Source organism: Lampetra fluviatilis, chromosome 35, assembly GCF_964198595.1.
Source record: "Lampetra fluviatilis chromosome 35, kcLamFluv1.1, whole genome shotgun sequence".
Taxonomy (NCBI): Eukaryota; Metazoa; Chordata; class Hyperoartia; order Petromyzontiformes; family Petromyzontidae; genus Lampetra; species Lampetra fluviatilis.
Genome location: NC_136309.1, coordinates 8,762,947 through 8,782,292, shown reverse-complemented (window position 1 = coordinate 8,782,292; position 19,346 = coordinate 8,762,947). Strand labels below are relative to the sequence as shown.

General features: G+C 41.7%; 1 protein-coding gene across 1 annotated transcript in view; it reads right to left on the bottom strand.

Moving 5' to 3' along the window:
* Positions 1-399: 399 nt before the first annotated feature.
* The window catches only part of LOC144944670 (phosphoinositide 3-kinase regulatory subunit 6-like), a 63,213-nt gene continuing 44,266 nt past the window's right edge, over positions 400-19,346 (bottom strand). The window contains exons 13-19 of the mRNA XM_078873029.1: positions 17,396-17,506; positions 16,918-16,996; positions 9,847-9,920; positions 8,937-9,030; positions 5,728-5,795; positions 2,009-2,115; positions 400-523 (exon numbers count right to left, since the gene is read on the bottom strand). Coding sequence (XP_078729155.1) covers positions 400-523; positions 2,009-2,115; positions 5,728-5,795; positions 8,937-9,030; positions 9,847-9,920; positions 16,918-16,996; positions 17,396-17,506 — 657 coding nt within the window. The remainder of the gene's footprint in view (positions 524-2,008; positions 2,116-5,727; positions 5,796-8,936; positions 9,031-9,846; positions 9,921-16,917; positions 16,997-17,395; positions 17,507-19,346) is intronic.

The window sequence follows — 19,346 nt, the reverse complement described above, 5'->3', positions numbered from 1 at the left end:
TCAGGGCCCTTTGGTTTTTCCCTCCACATTTAGAAACATGCGTTTCGGGTATTTGGCTGCTATACATTTGCACATGATAAGCCGCTACGTTGGGCTATCGTTTGTGGCCAGGTCGCTTCTGAAAAAGAGCTATAGAGATCATTAGGCCTTGCCTGGTAAAATAGAATAATATGGTACATGCATCACATCAATATCTGTATTCTCTCATCACCACAAATTTTGATTTGAAGGTCTTATATGGGCCCCTGTTAGTGCTCGTCCACACAGCAGACAGATAGTGGAATCACAGTGACACTCTAATGACTCTATTACGTTAAACCATCTCAAATATCAGAATGCAATAAGCTTGAGGATGAGATTGCTTCAGCATTTGGACAATTGTTTTCACTTCACAGATTTTTACAGCGCTGGGCAGAAGATTCTGATGGGCAGAGTGAGCTGATTTGCTGGAGCATTGCCCATCAGTAAGTGGTGCGGCATTTCCTCGGCACTTGATGGCTTTGGACATGGAGTAACCTCACATCTGTAACACACACACACACATACACAACAAGAATGCATGATCATTTTACTTATGTTGTGTATGAATGTGATGATGGCGCTTTTGGGTGGCAGGTTTGTGCTAGAAAGGCACCAACGTATGTAATAAAACATTTTTTACTTGACTATAACACTCCAATTTCATCACCATAATCATCCATGATCTATCCACGGCTGGATGAAGGCATTCCCAAGTCGTTGCCGTGCCTCGTGGTTTCATGCCGCACCAATCTATCTAGGTCTAGCACTCGGATTTGTATACAAAAATATCCATACTAATGGTATTGTTGTAAAACATTGATGCTTACAGGATGCAGTGTACTTGAATTTCAAATGAAAAGTTAAAATATTATTTCATTATCATCTGCTGGATCGAAATTGTCTGATGACTTGTACATTTTTCACTTTCAGAATTTTTTTCTGCGATCTATAGACTGAGTTCTGCAAAGAAGTACAAATGCATTTGCATATTGAGTCACTGCACCGCAATAAATTACTGTACGCACCTATAACCAAATCACCTGGAATGTGCCCAATTCATTAGACGTCAGAGGCCAAGTCGGGGTGAGCCTGGATACAGCTTGGATGTGCGGTCACCACGGGCAAACAGGTTGCCATAGCCAGGTGACGATGGACTGAGTTGGCTTTAACGCACAGGGATGGTCCAGATGTCTTGTGACCCCCACCCCCCCACAGAATTAATTGACCCCTTAAATTTTCCTCTTTGCATATTAATTTCTGTTTTTAAAATAAACCTTACTTTAAAAATATTAAGTTTCGGATAATTAAATGGGGGTCGCAAGACATCCGGGCCACCCTGCAAAGAACAATACTGGAGTTTTGAACTTCAGACTTGGAAGCCAATCCTTTCCAGCTGTTGCTATAATAAAATATATTTAAACAAAAAATATTCTCAGTATGCAAAATGCGTGAGCGCGGTGTATCAATGCATTCTTTGAAACGTGTTTAATTAATGTGTAGATCAAACTGTCAACAATAGATTCACCAGCAATGCATAATAGCTGTTATAGGCTCTGCTATGCAGCTACATTATGAGGCAGCAGAGGTGGGGGGGGGTGGTGCAGCGAAAGCTATCACTTTTTTACTGACCAGCGTGGTGAAGTATGGTCAAATAACCCACACCACTCGCATGTTGTAGAGAGGCCCTCATCCATCGGTTCATTGACAAAAGCTGTGCTTTACCATACAGCCTGTGTAAGTTAAACTATTCTGATTGCACAGAAAGCAGGCAACTTAATAGGATATATACATAGACTGTAAGAATAATCTGCAGTAAGCTGTTGTTTACCCATGTTATCACCCAAATACATAATCAGAAGTTACTTTGTAGCTATCGTGAAAACGTCATCAATACATAATATCACAACAGCAGAGTATCTCAAATGACTGTCACTTGGTGTAACAAAAAGAGAGGAAGGCAATCAGAGTTATTATTTTAGCCTCACACCTCTTGATGTTCTCAAACGTAGGTCCTTCGTCAAAGCACGCTGTGAATCTTCCGTCCCTCGGAGCAGAAAATGTGATCGAACTCACACGTGCTATTGTCTGCGGAATCTATCAAAAGACAGCGTTCCAATAATCATCATCACAACATTATTTTTTTCTTACAGAAAATTGCTCTCCGGGCTGTGTGGAGATCCGTACCATCCAAATCTTTACATCCCACTTGGCTTATAATTATTGACTACCAAGCGAGACCCCCACCCCGTCACTAATTCATGGATATGCTTTGATTTAAGAGTGTGCAGTGTACATTTTGTTATTCATATTTTCTTGTCTCGGTTTTTTCTCTCTATCTTGCTCGCTTTCACTGTCTCGTTTTTATCCGCCTCATCTTTACACATTTGCTTGCGCTGTTTCACCGGAATGTAAAGTCTCACTTTCGCATGATGATGTTTCATACATTGTGAATGCCGTCTCTGTAGGGCAGTCAATTCTCACGCGCGTGATTCGACGCGTGGATCATCGTGGGTGTAAGCGGCGCTCTAAATGGATGCATAGGTTAGGTGTCTAATTCTTAGATTTTTTTCGGTAAAGTCACATAGGTAAAAAAAAATATTTTATTTCGGTAAAGTCACATAGGTAAAAAAAAATAATAAAATATTATTTTATTTTGGTAAAGTCACGTAGGGAAAAAATAATAATAAAATAATATTATATTATTATTTTTTACCTACGTGACTACCTAAGAATATGAATCCTTGCAGTCACGAAAGCTTCAAATCTAGAATTAGGTGTCTAATATTAAACAAACAACACATACGAGCGTTAAAACGCATAATACAATTTGCTATGTTCGCTATTCCCAAAGGCGATACAATTACTCTACAACATTCTAATAAATCATGAAACATACAATTTGCTTTGTTCACTGTTCCTAAAGACGATACAAAGACTGTAAAACATTCAATTAAATCATGAAAAATGCACTGCAGTACAGAATAGTGCTATCTTACCTCAAAAACTGCACGAGTTACGCAGTCGCAATACTTTGCTAGAAAGTCCCATAACCTGGATGAAACAGCTGGAGGGGGGTGTGTCTCGGAGTACATTTTTTTTTATTAACGTCCAAGATACTCGGGCGCGATGTGGCTGTTTGCATTACTGAGGCAAGGAACTCAACTGGAATGGTTTCCCGCAGAAGTTACACTTGTGTTGGGGAGAAAATACTGGCCTACGTTATTGAAAGGTTAGAGCAGTGTTTGTTTCGGTAAAGTCACGTAGGTGAAGTCACCTAGGTGACTTTACCGAAAGAACCAAAGTGTATTGATCCTTGCAGTCACGAAAACTTCAAATCTAGAATAGAGCAGTGTTCCCCACTAATATATAACTAGAGCAGTGTTCTTCACTAATGTATAACTAGAGCAGTGTTCTTCACTAATGTATAACTAGAGCAGTGTTCTTCACTAATGTATAACTAGAGCAGTGTTCTTCACTAATTCATAACTAAAGCAGTGTTCTTCACTGATTTATAACTAGAGCAGTGTTCTTCATTAATGTATAACTTGAGCAGTGTTCATCACTAATGTATAACTAGAGGAGAGTTCTTCACTAATGTATAACTAGAGCAGTGTTCTTCACTAATTTATAACTAGAGCAGTGTTCTTCACTGATGTCTAACTAGAGCAGTGTTCTTCACTAATGTATAACTAAAGCAGTGTTCTTCACTAATTTATAACTAGAGCAGTGTTCTTCACTAATTCATAGCTAGAGTAGTGTTCTTCACTAAGTTATAACTAGAGCAGTGTTCTTCACTAAGTTATAACTAGAGCAGTGTTCTTCACTAATGTATAACTAGAACAGTGTTCTTCACTAATGTATAACTAGAGCAGTGTTATTCACTAATGTATAACTTGAACAGTGTTCTTCACTAATGTATAACTAGAGCAGTATTCCTCACTAAGTTATAACTAGAGCAGTCTTCTTTACTAATTTATAACTAGAGCAGTGTTCTTCACTGATGTATAACTAGAGCGGTGTTCTTCACTAATGTATAACTAGAGCAGTGTTCTTCACTAATGTATAACTTGAGCAGTGTTCTTCACTAATATATAACTAGAGCAGAGTTTTTCACTGATTTATAACTAGAGCAGAGTTCTTCACTAATGTATAACTATAGCAGTGTTCTTCACTGATTTATAACTAGAGCAGAGTTCTTCACTAATGTATAACTAGAGCAGTGTTCTTCACTGATTTATAACTAGAGCAGTGTTCTTCACTAAGTTATAACTAGAGCAGTGTTCTTCACTAATTTATAACTAGAGCAGTGTTCTTCACTGATGTATAACTTGAGCAGAGTTCTTCACTAATTTATAACAAGAGCAGTGTTCTTCACTAATGTATAACTAGAGCAGTGTTCTTCACTAATGTATAACTAGAGCAGTGTTCTTCACTGATTTATAACTAGCGCAGTGTTCTTCACTAAGTTATAACTAGAGCAGTGTTCTTCACTAATTTATAACTAGAGCAGAGTTCTTCACTAAGTTATAACTAGAGCAGTGTTCTTCACTAATTTATAACAAGAGCAGTGATCTTCACGAATATATAATTAGAGCAGAGTTCTTCACTAATTTGTAACTAGAGCAGTGTTCTTCACTAATTTTCAGAGGGGGGGGGTGCACTTTTGCCGATAAAACATCATCAGTGTGAGGGCCACCGCACATTTGAAACCATTGGGGTTTGACAGCACGATGATGATGATGTTGGGGGGGAGTTTTCACTCTTTATGTATTGTGAGGAGCAGCACATAAGGGGCCGCACTAAAGGCCACCAGGGGCCGTTTGTGGCCTGTGGGCCTTGCAATGAAGAACACCGGGTTAGATAGTGCAGGTACCGTTTACATTGTAGAACAACACTGTATGCATTAAGATGACAATAATAACAATACATTAGTTGCTTGGGAAAGCTCATAGCAACATCGTCCCATACTGTGAAACTACCGTAGACTATACCCAGCGGTGTGTTTGTGATAGCCTTGCACTATGACTATGGCGTGAGTACCAAACGTAGTGATGATTTGACTCTACTATAACTGATCTCATGATTGCTCAGGCCAAAGTTGTCTTCTTTGCTAAAATCTACAAATTATTTCGTAACACTGCTGCATTGGCAGTGGTGCACAAGCACAAATATACGTAAAAAAACACTTTTGTCAATAACACTGACTCAAAATAATAAATATATAATAGGCGACGTTTCAGACAATCCCCTTTTATAATTGCTTAAGTAGATATTATTTGTGGGCTTTTAAAATGTATGATATTGCACCTATGGTATTGTCGTTTAGATATACGTCAGAAAATGTTTCCACTGGTATAAAATCCTATAATATAATCATATTGTAGAATGACCTGGTAATATATTTTTCTCGCCCTGACATGGCGACGTTCAGTTGCCTATCTTTTCTCGTTTTTTTATTTGTTGTGTCACCATTCTTCTCCACGCTGATGATCGGTGCGCATTGGCGAAGGTGAGCAGCACATACATAGGAGCGTGGTCCAGTGTAACAACGACTGTTGCTGCACTTATATGTTTTGCACAAGCACTTTATTGCACTTTCTGGTGTGGTGCTGTGAAAAATGTTACGTGTAGCCCTCAGAACTCGCGTAGATTGAGATTTACAGTAACAAAATAAACTATCTTAATTTGATGGGCATTGTTCGATACCTTGTCATTCGAACGGCGGCCCTTTGCGTTGCTCGTTTCCATGAACGTCACAGTGAGGCCACCGGCATCTTCACAGGGGACGAGTTGCAACACGGGAATGAGAAGGCAGGGTTGTGAGCGGCGGTTTGCACACAATACGGCCAACATGTCACACAGACGTTAATGCTTGTCAATGAGAAACTTTCACGCCCTCTGCCCCCACGCCTGCACTACCACCCCCCGCACGAAGTGGCCAAATCCAAATCACATGGTATGCAATTGTAAACGGTAGCACTATGAGCCGGGAACATTTTATCTGCAGTATTCCTTTTTTTTTATTAACTGCATAAAAGTAGAATTGGGACGATGAGTTAATTTGAGTCAATCGACAAAAACGTTGCAATCGACCTCTCTTCTTGCAGTCTATTACTCAGGCCTAGCCACCCGAACCTTCTGCCTCCCGAAGGAGGGAAACCCTATAAGCCACGCCCAGCACCAATGACATCACAACGTCCGCTCATAACCTGCCGTCCAGTGGCACAAAGGGCGTCGCAGGTTGTCACATTTATTCTTCCAAATGCCATGTTATCTAATTCGTCGGGCAATTAAATCGATAATCGGTGGCAATCGACCACTGAAATAATCGGATAGCCCAATTCTGCTTAAAAGTGCATTCAGTTTGTGAATGTTTTCCGATATAATTATGTATGAATATTTATCACTAGAGGGCAGAATACAACAAGGCTTTAACACGTAGGCTTTCGTGACCAATATTCATAATAAAGGTTTTTGGGTTAGAACGCGTAAGTATAAATGTGTCATAACCCTCCACCACCCGACACAACCAGTAAGGTTTGTCACGTAAACAAAACGCGCCAATTACTAATTAAGCCCACCAGCGTGTTGGAGAGTAAATACACGACATTTACAATTTTAGTACGACGTTTCGCTGGTAAATTGTAAATGGCAGAATGGTCACGAAACGTCATTGGCTATTTGCAACGCAAGACCCAGATATTTCATTATTATTATCATTCAGCACGGGCTAGATATCCATTGAGATTGATAAGCAATGTTCCTGGGTATATCAGCGTAATCGAGTCAAAGTAAATCAAAGTGTCTCTTGTGCTCAAATAACAGTACAGGGTGGTGCTGTCTGTTGGTGGCCCTGAGCTAATGTTGTAAATTACACATTTATGGTGTAAATCCCAATGGTGTAAATTCCAATGGTGTAAATTCAATATATTCACGGTGTAAATTCCAATGGTGTACATCCCACATTCATTGTGTAAATTCCAATGGTATAAATTCCACATATTCATGGTGATAAGCCTCCACGTAGGACAACCAACAATGACTTCCCACAAAATTGGCACGCATGAGGTGTTTTTTTTTATGGGATGTACCGCATTTTTATTTGGCATGCTGTCCACCGTTTTGCTCCACGTGCTGTTCGAATCTTCAGGAGGTGAATTCGTTTTAAGATTCCCCCAGAACGTAGAGTGAAACGTCAAACATCATTGCCGAACAACACATGGTACATTCCAAAATCACGTCGGAGTGCTGTACCGCATCAATGCAGGAAGGATGATGATAGGCAGAGTTCACTCGAAGCCAGGATTTTAACACGCAGCCATTTGTGTGTGCTAAGTATTCTAACCACATGAACAAATGCCTGCTCCATTATATAACTATAATCACAATAATTACCAGCTCTATATGAATCCACTCCTGGATGAAGGCTGCCCCGTGCCGTGTCAGTCAAGAGGATTGGTTGACCACATTTCACCCGCACTGACCAGCGTGGTGAAATATGGTCAAATAACTCCCCCCACAAATCACATGATGGCATGGGGAGGCCCTCCATCCTGCAGAAAAATTACAAAAGGGGCTGTATATTTAGATGCTACAAGTGACACAGAGGTGATGTAAAGTTTGATTTTCAAAAGGAACGTCAAAAAAAGCGGCACGAGTTGATTTACAAGCAAAGACTACGGCCAGGAAAATTAGTTTGCAGCCTGGATTGATCCAGCAGGAGTGGAGAGTTGTTGTGGATGGCAGTGGCCAGGAGACACCCAGATAAGTGCGAGGTTCGCAGGCATTGAGACGTAAGCAGGCACTGAGCGGGGGAGGGGGGGTGATCGGTGTAGAGAGAAAGGAATGTCTTTTTTTCTCGGATGGATGGACGTGTGGTAGGGAGTGAGGTGAGGTGAGGTCGGAGCGGCAGGCAGAGAGAGGCAGGCGCACGGGCGAGTGCACGTGTGGCTTCTTGAGACACGGCCTCTGTGCTTTGTGAATGGTCACTCGCTTGACCCAGTGATTGTGGCCGCCTGCTTGGCTCGTCTGCTGCCTCCCAAAACGTTTTCACTTCACCGCTTTAGAATTTTTACATTCGGCAACGGTAAATTATGCTGGTGACCTTACCGATGTGCCACTGCTCCACCCCCTAACCCTGCGGAGGACACAGTAAGTATATAAATGGTGATCAATTTATAGACACCCCACCAAAACGAGATAAATTACACGGAATGTAATATTTTGTTTCAAAGCCTCGAACACGTCTCGCATTGATCTCAATCGACATCTTTTAACGCTTTCCTCTGTAAGTTATGGATCCATTGCCATCCAAATATGCAATGGCAATATTGAGAAGAGCATGAAGAGGGTCATGATAAGTCAGTGGGGTATCTATTTATTAAACTATTTAACGAAATTTGTATTTTATTTTACCAGGTAAGGCCCGCTGAGCTATATAGATCTTTTTCAGAAGCGACCTGGCTACAAATGATAGTTCAACGAAATGGATTATCACGTGGAAATTTATAGCAGCCAAATACTCTTAAACGCGTGATTTTAAATGTGGAGGGAAAAATGGGAGAACTCGGAGACAAAATGCATGCGACCACGGGGAGAACATGCAAACTCGAAATATACAATAGGCGTCAGGGTCGGGATCGAGGCAGTTAACATCTCGCTACCGTGGCACGCCTCTCGCCACTTCCAAACAGACCACCCTGTATGTTGTTCACCGATGAATGCTAATTTTTAAATTCTGGATATGGGCTTTGGTACTGGCATGCTGTAGTGTAGTACTGTGAATAGAATGGCACAGTTGCACCGTTAGTCCCGATGCAAAATGGTCTCGGTGGCAAGCCGTGTTCGCCGCTGTCCACTAGGCCACTTGGACTATTCCTACTAGTTGTTCCTGCGACATGAGGATGCGATTGCACCTGTGCCGTCAGCAGTGATGGCCTCTATCTTGATCGCAGTCAGAAACTTTGACATCTTGACGAGCATCGCAGACATGGGCGTGCACACGGGCACCTGCGCACAGTAATTCAGAGTGAGCCATCTGCACAACATTTAAACGTTTCAACATTCTTCGGGTAATCCCGGAACCCACACATCACCGTCCCCATTGCTAACGACACCTCTGAGAAACACCGGTCACTTGCTTTGTTGATAAATCTCTGATACTGCACACATCATTGGTCTGTGATAGGATATTGCAATGGTGGCAACTCAAAAACAGTGCACTATCAGAGTATTTTTGAGTTGTACGCCTTTTGGCGTCATCTGGTCCAACACCAATGGAGACTAGGTTCTAAGAAAAGCTGTATCGGGTGTGCACCAATCAACTTCAAGGACAGTGCATATCATTATCATTATCAGAGTTGTTTCTTTTTGTTTGCATTTTGACTGCTTGTGTTGTGGTTATTGCAAACATGATCCCTTGTATAAAGGTGTCAGTTTTGTACCAGTTGAAAGGGTAAAAACCTACTACAATGTACTCTACTTCATGATTATAGAAGATATGACAGAATACAGTGTACTATACAATATTTTCTGGAAAGTTAATATCTGATAACTGAACTGGTGCTGCAATAAAAAAAATCCCTCTAGACATTAAAGGGAAACGTCGTTTTCAAGACTATTCATCCATCGCAGACATAAATTATAGGCCACATTTGTTGGTGGTCCTGAATGAGTGATGGGAATGAGATTATTTTTAACGTATATGAATAACATATATAAAAAGCAATATCGTATCAAATAGCATTTTGTGTTCTAATCAAGCTGTAAAATAACATTAACACGGGATCCGGGCAATTTTTAAATAGGGGAGGTCCTCATAGTTACCTTTGTGTATTGGATCTCGAATAGCAAGGCTTCTTTCTCATCGGGGAGTGATGCTTTCCTTGACGCAGTCTTATCTAGAAACATAATCACAATCAAATCATCATGCGATTGAAGTAAATGAAGTAAATATGATTTACTTATTACAATTGGAAAACTGCTGCACTCGAGGTGTGAAACAGATTCCTGCGGAGGGAGCTGGTAGGAATGTTGGGTTGCTCGGTCAATGGCCAGGGTCAACGGCGGCGTGGTGTATTCCGCAAATATGCCCGACTGTGAGGGCGGGCACAAGCCTGCGTGAGTCGGTTAAACGTTGAGTTTTATAAGGGCACCACAGGGTGACCAGCCCCTCCCCACCCAGCCCCATCCCTCCCACCCCCCACCCAGCCCCACCCTCCCCACCCAGCCCCTCCCTCCCCACCCAGCCCCTCCCTGCACGACGGACGGACACAATAATCCCCTGTGGGCTGGTGTAACCAGGAGGTTCCTACCAGTATAACTGTGCTTATATTAGGTGTGCTTATATCCAACTTATGTAATCCAGTAATGTGGAGGCAGCAGCAACGGTTGGTGGATCACACACAGATGTTGCGAAACTCCCCTTCCCATTGCTGTACCACCAGTAGGCATTGTAGGCACTGTGCCTAGGGCCTACGAAAACTAATGGGCCTATTTTTTGCGTGATAAAAAATATAACCCAGATATCTTCTTGAATAAATATTTTTTTTTTACATATAAAGAGCAAAGATAGGCACCGTGTATATACAAAGAGGCAGAGTCATGTCAATTGTTTTTCTTTCTCATAAGGTGAGAGAGAAATTAACACCGGAGATGAACTTTTCGAGATTTTGTCATTGCAAAATTAGCAAGAACATCTTCGAATCGTGTTTTTCGCACAACCTCATCCTCAATAGGGAGTTGTTGCAAGGGAAGACAAGGCGGCGTTGTTGTGCTACGCATGAGACAAGCGGAGTGACAGTGGTGGTAGTCGTGACATGGGGTAGCAGCACTACCAACTGCAGAAAGTTATCGCTGAAGGCCTACGAAACACAATCCAGCTGGCGGTACAAGTGTGGACTAATATCATCTGTGCCCTCTGTAATGGGATAGAGTGTTGCTACCTCGCACGCGTGGGTTTTCTCCAGGTGAGTTTAACACATATCTAAGTCTCTATATAAGGAACCAAACAGTTGAGACTTCTCCACAAATCTGGCTGTCGCCTGATGAAGCTAGTTGTAATTACTGGCGAAACGTCGTACTAGGTTTGTAAATGTTGTGGCTTGGCTCTCCAACACACCGGTGTGCTGTACTAGTGACGAATTGACCACGTTCTGTTTACGTGACAACCGTTACTAGTTGGCTGTGTCGGGTGGTGGTGGGTTTTAAAGACACATTTTTATATTTACGCGATCTAACCCAAAAAAAAACTCTAATGGATTTCTCCAGGTGCTATCATCTTGTATATGTAAACGCTCATTAATTGCCTGAAAACTTGGTAATTCAAAGTCATGCGATACAGGACCCTCCTGAATATCTCAATCTGGATTCCTGTATAAATAAGTAATTATCATTAATTTAACAGCGATTTTTATTGTGAACAGCGCTATTTCAGGCCACCCTCAGCACAACGAAAAGTTACGTTCGAATATGCCGTGATCCGACTTAAAATTGCCTCCGAAATGTATTTAAATGTATTCGCATGTACATAAAAAAAACTATTCATTCATTTAGTGCAATTATCAAATCCACGAGTTCATTACCGTATTGTTAATTTTTAAGGCCTAATCTTGCACTTTTTTCTTCTTCCTGAATTGATTTAAAACTTGATACCATTTCTTACCTTTTTAAGATTAGTGTTATCCATCTTTTTCTCTCTCATGTGTTTTGTCTGTCACGGAAACCGTGTGTGCTTGTTATTGGCGAAACCCGCACTTAAGCGCTTCTGAGCTCACGGGGTACTGAAAAAAAACAGATTTGGAGTGTAGCAATGGGAATAGGACACTAGGGGGCAATGTCTATCCCTTGAAAGACAGAGGGGGGGTCTCACTCCCAGCGCTAACACATTCAAGGAGGAATTGAATTGTTTTTTCTCTGCCTGCAACAAGAGACCAAGGACGTCTGTGGGCTTCAGTCAATTACTTTTAGCATGTGGGTGGAGTGATACGAAATATTTTAATTTAACTTTCTTCGAATAATAACACAGTCGCTGTGCGCACGCTTACATTCACTTAACTTTAATACCTTTTATTGAGGTTGCAATAACTACCAAATGAAACAGCCGATGGAGGTTTTATGTTTGAAGGTCTATGCGTTATAAATATACATTTATTTAGCTGCGAACCCTAGAATGAGAACAGAGTTTCTGACAGTTCTTACCTTTCCTATACTTTGCACTCCTATCACGTGTTGTTGTGTTGTTTGTTGTTGTAACTTTCTGACCCGCCCCCACTGGACATCTGAAAAAGAGCTTCACAGCTCATGGGATTTCTCCCGGATAAATTGAGGTTTCTGATTCGGAGAATAATTTTGGAAATGTCTCTCGAGAAGTAAAATGTCGCTCGGGGCACCATCTCCACTATTGAACGGAATGTTTCGTGATGCCGCTACAATGGCAGTGGTGCACAACTAAATCAACTTAACACGCAACTCATCAACGACACTGCCTTGAAAGAAAACACGCACACATATATAACGTGCTATGAAGAAGGGCCGTTACCCAAAACGTCGCCGTTTATATACATTTTTATTTTGAGGCCACAGTGTTGTTGACGAATGTGTTAATATACTTATATATTATAGGGCATGCTTTGGGCAATGGCACTTCTTCACAGCATATTATTTCAAAGCGTCCTTAGCGTAGATATGCCGACTCCGACACTTGAGTTTTTAGTTTTTACTACAAGTCTTAATGGCACATGGTGATGCAAATTGCGTGCATTCCACTGCGGTATGGAATTTGCTCTGCAGAATATCACGTGTTTTAATTTTTTTCTTCCAGTCGCTTTGCATTGCTCTCGGATGTCGTCACGTATGTGACAGCAAGCGCCAGTGGTCTGTCGGAGGATCAATTTGGCCGTGACGCTGCCGCACAATGACCACGTCTTATGACAACAACAAAAGCGATCTTTGTAATTACAGGACAATTACTTCGGTGTGACCTGCAACAGTTGACCTGTATTTACGTAGAATGCTGTCAGCCTTGGACTTTGAACTCATGAATAATCATCATCTCGGATTTCTATAGCACAGTTTTAATGGACTATTCTTTCGTGTTATCTAATATAAAAATAATAATTCCTTGTCATATATTTGTATTCATGTGGACAATTCGTTTTATTTATGGCCTTTGTAAGCTTCCTTCAATTTATTTGACGTTCATAGACAAGAAAAATAAGCAAGTGCACTTCGATTGGTGATGGTTAAATGAGGCATGGATAAAATGCGTTTGGCTTGCATTTTAATTTTGATGTTAATTCTACCAGCTTTAAGTCCTCAATGGCAATTATCTACAATATAAACAGCTTGTAACAACACACGATATTTCATAATCGAACAAGTTATTTGGTGCAGCATTGCTAAGTGGATTATGCTAATCTCGAGAGCTTCCATAACCCCATGTAACAGGTAGTAAGCTTTCGTGACGAATATTATCCATAATAGAGTTTTTTTTGGTTAGATCGCGTAAATATAAATGTGTCGTTAAACCTGCCACCGAATAACACAGCCAATTAGTAAGGTTTGTCACGTAAACAAAAACACGCCAATTCGTTGCTGGTACCGCACACCGGTGTGTTGGAGAGTAAACCCATAACATTTACAATTCGAATTCGACGTTTCGCCAGTAATTACAATTCGCATCATCAGGTGACAGCCAGATTTGTGGATACATCCTCCCGTTTCGGTCTTAAATAGAGGGATAAATGTGATTTCGTCAATTATGAGCCAATTAGGTGCGAAGGCCAGAGGTGGGGGGGGGGGGGGTTAATGTATGCATATACATTCTAATGGATATCCATTATTGAATCACAAAGCCTACGTGATAAAACTTGAATTTTGCTTTGTTGTTTTTTTGTTTCTTTACCTCCCTACAGCAGTTTTATCGATAGTGTAATGTGCCAGCAAGATTTGATCATTTAGCTTTAAAATACCAATTCGTTATTTAGTAATACCATTCATTATGGATGGGTTGCCTTTTACTCAATAGCTACATACGGTATGCCAATGAAAACACTACTTTTCATTGCACCTTCGATTAGCACGGTTGGCTACGTACGGTGCGAAAAAAGTAGCAACATACAAACATATATACTGACATTTTTTTACACTTAATTCTTATCGTTCCCCATGGTGTAAAGTGCAGTCTTTAACTCCTATTATCCACTCGATCTACCTGGCCTCTCTATATATGGCCATTGCCTGAAACGTCACTTAGTACATGCACAGTATTAAAAAAATATATATATATCTATCGAAGCTGATATTTACGGCAATCTGAGTCACTATACAAAAAAAGTGTTTCATTGCAGCAGCTGAGAATTTCTGCTGAGCACAAGGTTGATGCTTTTTTCGCCACGGCTTTTCTGCAATAGTGTGAGAACAAATATCAATTTTAGGTGCTGGGCTCCATCCACTAAACTCTAAATGCATCATAGTCCAGCAAATATGTTATCTGTCCACCCCAACTGATTTTTTGGAATGAAAAACAAAACAAATGCTGCGAAAAAAACATTGCAAATCAATTGTTCACAATGTTTCTCCAATGTGTGTGTGTGCACTCACTACCCCCCTGCGCGAAAGATATGGTATCAACATGTTCTCGCTTGTTTCCTGCCCCATACAGTGAGGGAAAAAATTATTTGATCCCCTGCTGATTTTGTACGTTTGCCCACTGACAAAGAAATGATCAGTTTATAATTTTAATGGTAGGTTTATTTGAACAGTGAGAGACAGAATAACAACAACAAAATCCAGAAAAACGCATGTCAAAAATGTTCTAAATTGATTTGCATTTTAATGAGGGAAATACGTATTTGACCCCTCTGCAAAACATGACTTAGTACTTGGTGGCAAAACCCTTGTTGGCAATCACAGAGGTCAGACGTTTCTTGTAGTTGGCCACCAGGTTTGCACACATCTCAGGAGGGATTTTGTCCCACTCCTCTTTGCAGATCTTCTCCAAGTCATTAAGGTTTCGAGGCGGACGTTTGGCAACTCAAACCTTCAGCTCCCTCCACAGATTTTCTATGGGATTAAGGTCTGGAGACTGGCTAGGCCACTCCAGGACCTTAATGTGCTTCTTCTTGAGCCACTCCTTTGTTGCCTTGGCCGTGTGTTTTGGGTCATTGTCATGCTGGAATACCCATCCACGACCCATTTTCAATGCCCTGGCTGAGGGAAGGAGGTTCTCACCCAAGATTTGACGGTACATGGCCCCGTCCATCGACCCTTTGATGCGGTGAAGTTGTCCTGTCCCCTTAGCAGAAAAACACCCTCAAAGCATAATGTTTCCACCTCCATGTTTGACGGTGGGGATGGTGTTCTTGGGGTCATAGGCAGCATTCCTCTTCCTCCAAACACGGCGAGTTGAGTTGATGCCTAAGAGCTCCATTTTGGTCTCATCTGACCACAAAACTTTCACCCAATTGTCCTCTGAATCATTCAGATGTTCATTGGCAAACTTCAGACGGGCATGTATATGTGCTTTCTTGAGCAGGGGGACCTTGCGGACGCTGCAGGATTTCAGTCCTTCACGGCGTAGTGTGTTACCAACTGTTTTCTTGGTGACTATGGTCCCAGCTGCCTTGATATCATTGACAAGATCCTCCCGTGTAGTTCTGGGCTGATTCCTCACCGTTCTCATGATCATTGCAACTCCACGAGGTGAGATCTTGCATGGAGCCCCAGGCCGAGGGAGATTGACAGTTCTTTTGTGTTTCTTACATTTGAGAATAATCGCACCAACTGTTGTCACCTTCTCACCAAGCTGCTTGGCGATGGTCTTGTAGCCCATTCCAGCCTTGTGTAGGTCTACAATTTTGTCCCTGATATCCTTGGAGAGCTCTTTGGTCTTGGCCATGGTGGAGAGTTTGTAATCTGATTGATTGCTTCTGTGAACAGGTGTCTTTTATACAGGTAACAAGCTGAGATTAGGAGCACTCCCTTTAAGAGTGTGCTCCTAATCTCAGCTTGTTACCTGTATAAAAGACACCTGGGAGCCAGAAATCTTTCTGATTGAGAGGGGGTCAAATACTTATTTCCCTCATTAAAATGCAAATCAATTTATAACATTTTTGACATGCGTTTTTCTGGATTTTTTTTGTTGTTATTCTGTCTCTCACTGTTCAAATAAACCTACCATTAAAATTATAGACTGATCATTTCTTTGTCAGTGGGCAAACGTACAGAATCAGCAGGGGATCAAATACTTTTTTCCCTCACGGTATGGTTAACCAAGTTCAAGGTGAAAGGCGTGTTTTCTTTACACCGAATTCAGTTTTGAGTTACCAACAATTGTATCAACTAGTGATGGAATCGCAATGGCATTGGAAATGAAAGGTTAACAGTGTGACACATTTGTTGGACACATACGAGCCTGAAAGACCGGTGATGTTGGGAGCGACATAGTAATGACGTCATGTGAAAAATGAAAAGAAATTGTTTGCTAATGAGCAGCACTTTCTAAGTTACCACTGATGTTAGCCACGGTTTGGAATCAAACTCAGGTTCTGGGTTTATAGTGTAGTACGCTAATCACCATGACACTACTCTGCCCCAGAGATTGATTGACGCTTTTTATTTAACCAAGCTGAGAGTCGATGGGGCTTGAATATTGCTTTTGCACTCTTACAGCTCTGTCGATGACACCGGCATACAATGTCCTGCTTTTGCACACGATATCGCACGGTCTTTAATGGCCAATTAACAACAAACTTTTGGTGATTCTCTGCAACAAAAATTGCCAGACAGCTACGGGGTTTAAAGCACTTACCGCTGCAAAATAAAAAAGGCACACGGTGCGATGATAATGATAATAATGGAAAAAAACGTGGCAATTTTTACTCCGCGAAGACCCACCAGGCGATCGTTGGCAGTCCCTGATTTCAAGTTGAGTGACGAACACCTCCTCTCCTTGTTCTCCGGAAGCCATTTCAAACTGCAAATATAGTCATCTGTTAGGTCACGTGAATAGTTTTCGTAATGGACCCGCGTGTTATTACCCACTATGATGCACTTATCAGGAAAATGGACACTGCTGAAGAAAGGCTACAAGTGCGTAAATTTAGCGTGGAGAGGCGCACGCTTTGAATTCGTTATAGGCTGGAACAGGAACACATCGTGCAGGTTATGGGCATCATATTGACCGTTAAGAAAGGTAAATTGAAAGTTTACATATAGAACGAAGGACATGCAGCTGGACATAAAGACAGAGAGAGAGTTGTAGGAATGAATGAGTGTATGTGTGTATTTTGCATCCGTACACAACCAACGGTGCTTATCAGAGGTACAGAGGCTCGGGATAGACAGGCAGCTGTATCAGCGGGTTAACTCTCACCCTGGCTGAGTAGAGGGGCAGAGGAGCGACCACGTGAGCCATCCGCATGTAGTCGCACATGATGTCCGTGATCAGCATGTCTCTTCCCGACGTCTGCACGGGGGAGCCCTTCTGCACATGAGAGAGACAGGGCTGTTCACTGAGAGGGGCAAGCCCCCAACGGGCTGGCGCCCATCGTAGCCAGGGTTGCGATAGGCGCCGGCGTTACGAGCTACGGCATGTAAAAATGTCGCCAACACGACAATTATTACGATGACAAATATAGTCACAGTGAAAACGACTTTCTGCTCGGGTGAGCATTGAGACGTCGGTGCTCACCCCATGGATTCAGCCCTGTGCCAGTCGTGGGAATTCCTCAATTCTTATGGAAGGGGTGAGGCTATCTATAGGACAGCCATTTTCTTGGTTCTTTCGGTAAAGACCTGCTCTCCACCTGAGGACGGCTGCTTGCGTTGTGGCCGAAACGTCGTGAGAATTATTTTATAATGTTTTATTTTTATTATTTTATTATTTCCATTCTACGTGACTTTACCGAAAGAACCAAGAAGATGAATCCCTGCAGTCACGAAAGCTTTAAATCGAAAAAGGACAGCCATTGTTGACCTCTCCACAAAGGGACACTCATATTAATGACCCGGAGGGATGGTGGGCTGAACCCCCCCCCACAACCAGGTTTTTTAAAACTTGCAACTTTGCGAATCGCTCACGCTGCGATATCAGTTTCCGTTATCTTCTTCCATTTCTGCATTGATGTACTTCAAGTATGAATACATTTCTTTAATATTATTCAACTGAAGTTCGACGAACTTTGAAAAACAAACTGGGGAATTTAAATGGAAGGTAATTTGGACTTTGAAGACCAGGACATATTTCTGGCATCAATGCATTTGCTTTCATAAGTAGGCAATTAATTTCACATATGCAATTCCAGTACTGGAATAAATATCTGCCAAGATTAATCACGTTTTTTCCTCTCCTGTTCCACAGAGGAAGAACATTGTACCCGAATTATTCACGTTGCGTAACATTGTGGGAAAGCGAGAGTCATTATGCTCAGGACCTAATGATCCTTGTGAAAGATGTCACAGGGTCCTCAGAATCGCATGCAAATATTCAATCGAACAGTTTGAATACCTATTGCCTATTTAAAAACTGTTCATCAAGAAATGATTTCTTAAATGTAATTCTCAACAAACCCCCACTGCTGTTAAGAGCAGTATCCGACCCTCATTGTCCACTCTAGCTCTCTCTGGTCTTTCTGTTAATGTGCTCTGAAGAAGAGCCACTGCCTGAAATGTCACAGATTATACCGCCGCCATCATTAGAAAATGAGAACGCTGCATGCAAAGATTTGTTTAGCATGTGTTCAGTTTGTTGTCCTTGCCCCGCACCTCCGATGAGCACGGTTGGCTACATACGGTGCGAAAGAACCTCAACGTACATACGTACACACACATACAAAGGTTGCATGCAATTAAATTGCCATGGTTGGCATATCTCATTTGGTGCGGCAGCCAACATCCAAACATCAGGCGACAATTTCATCTCCCGGGCCAGCGTCGGCTTAGCCTATGAGCCCTCCGAACGACAAAGCTGAGCACTGCGCAACGATAGAAATATGGCGGAGTGTAATGCATTCGAATTTTTAGAAAACAAATAAGTGCAATAATAAAACGGGTAGAAATGTTTTGTTTAATTCGGCAATTGCATTGTTGCGCATTGTTCCAATAAAACACTCCAAGCTTTCACACTCACTATTTCACTTCATTCATATTGAGGCACGTGATGTATTAAATATTTTGCGACTGTTTTTTTTAAGTTTCCTAAGTGGACATGTTTGTAAAACACCAATAAACGACGGACAGAGGCCGAAGGGCATGGCTAAAGCTGTACAGTTGTACAGGAAGCCCACCGTAAAAAAAAAACATTTAAATCTAACTCTGCTCACTAG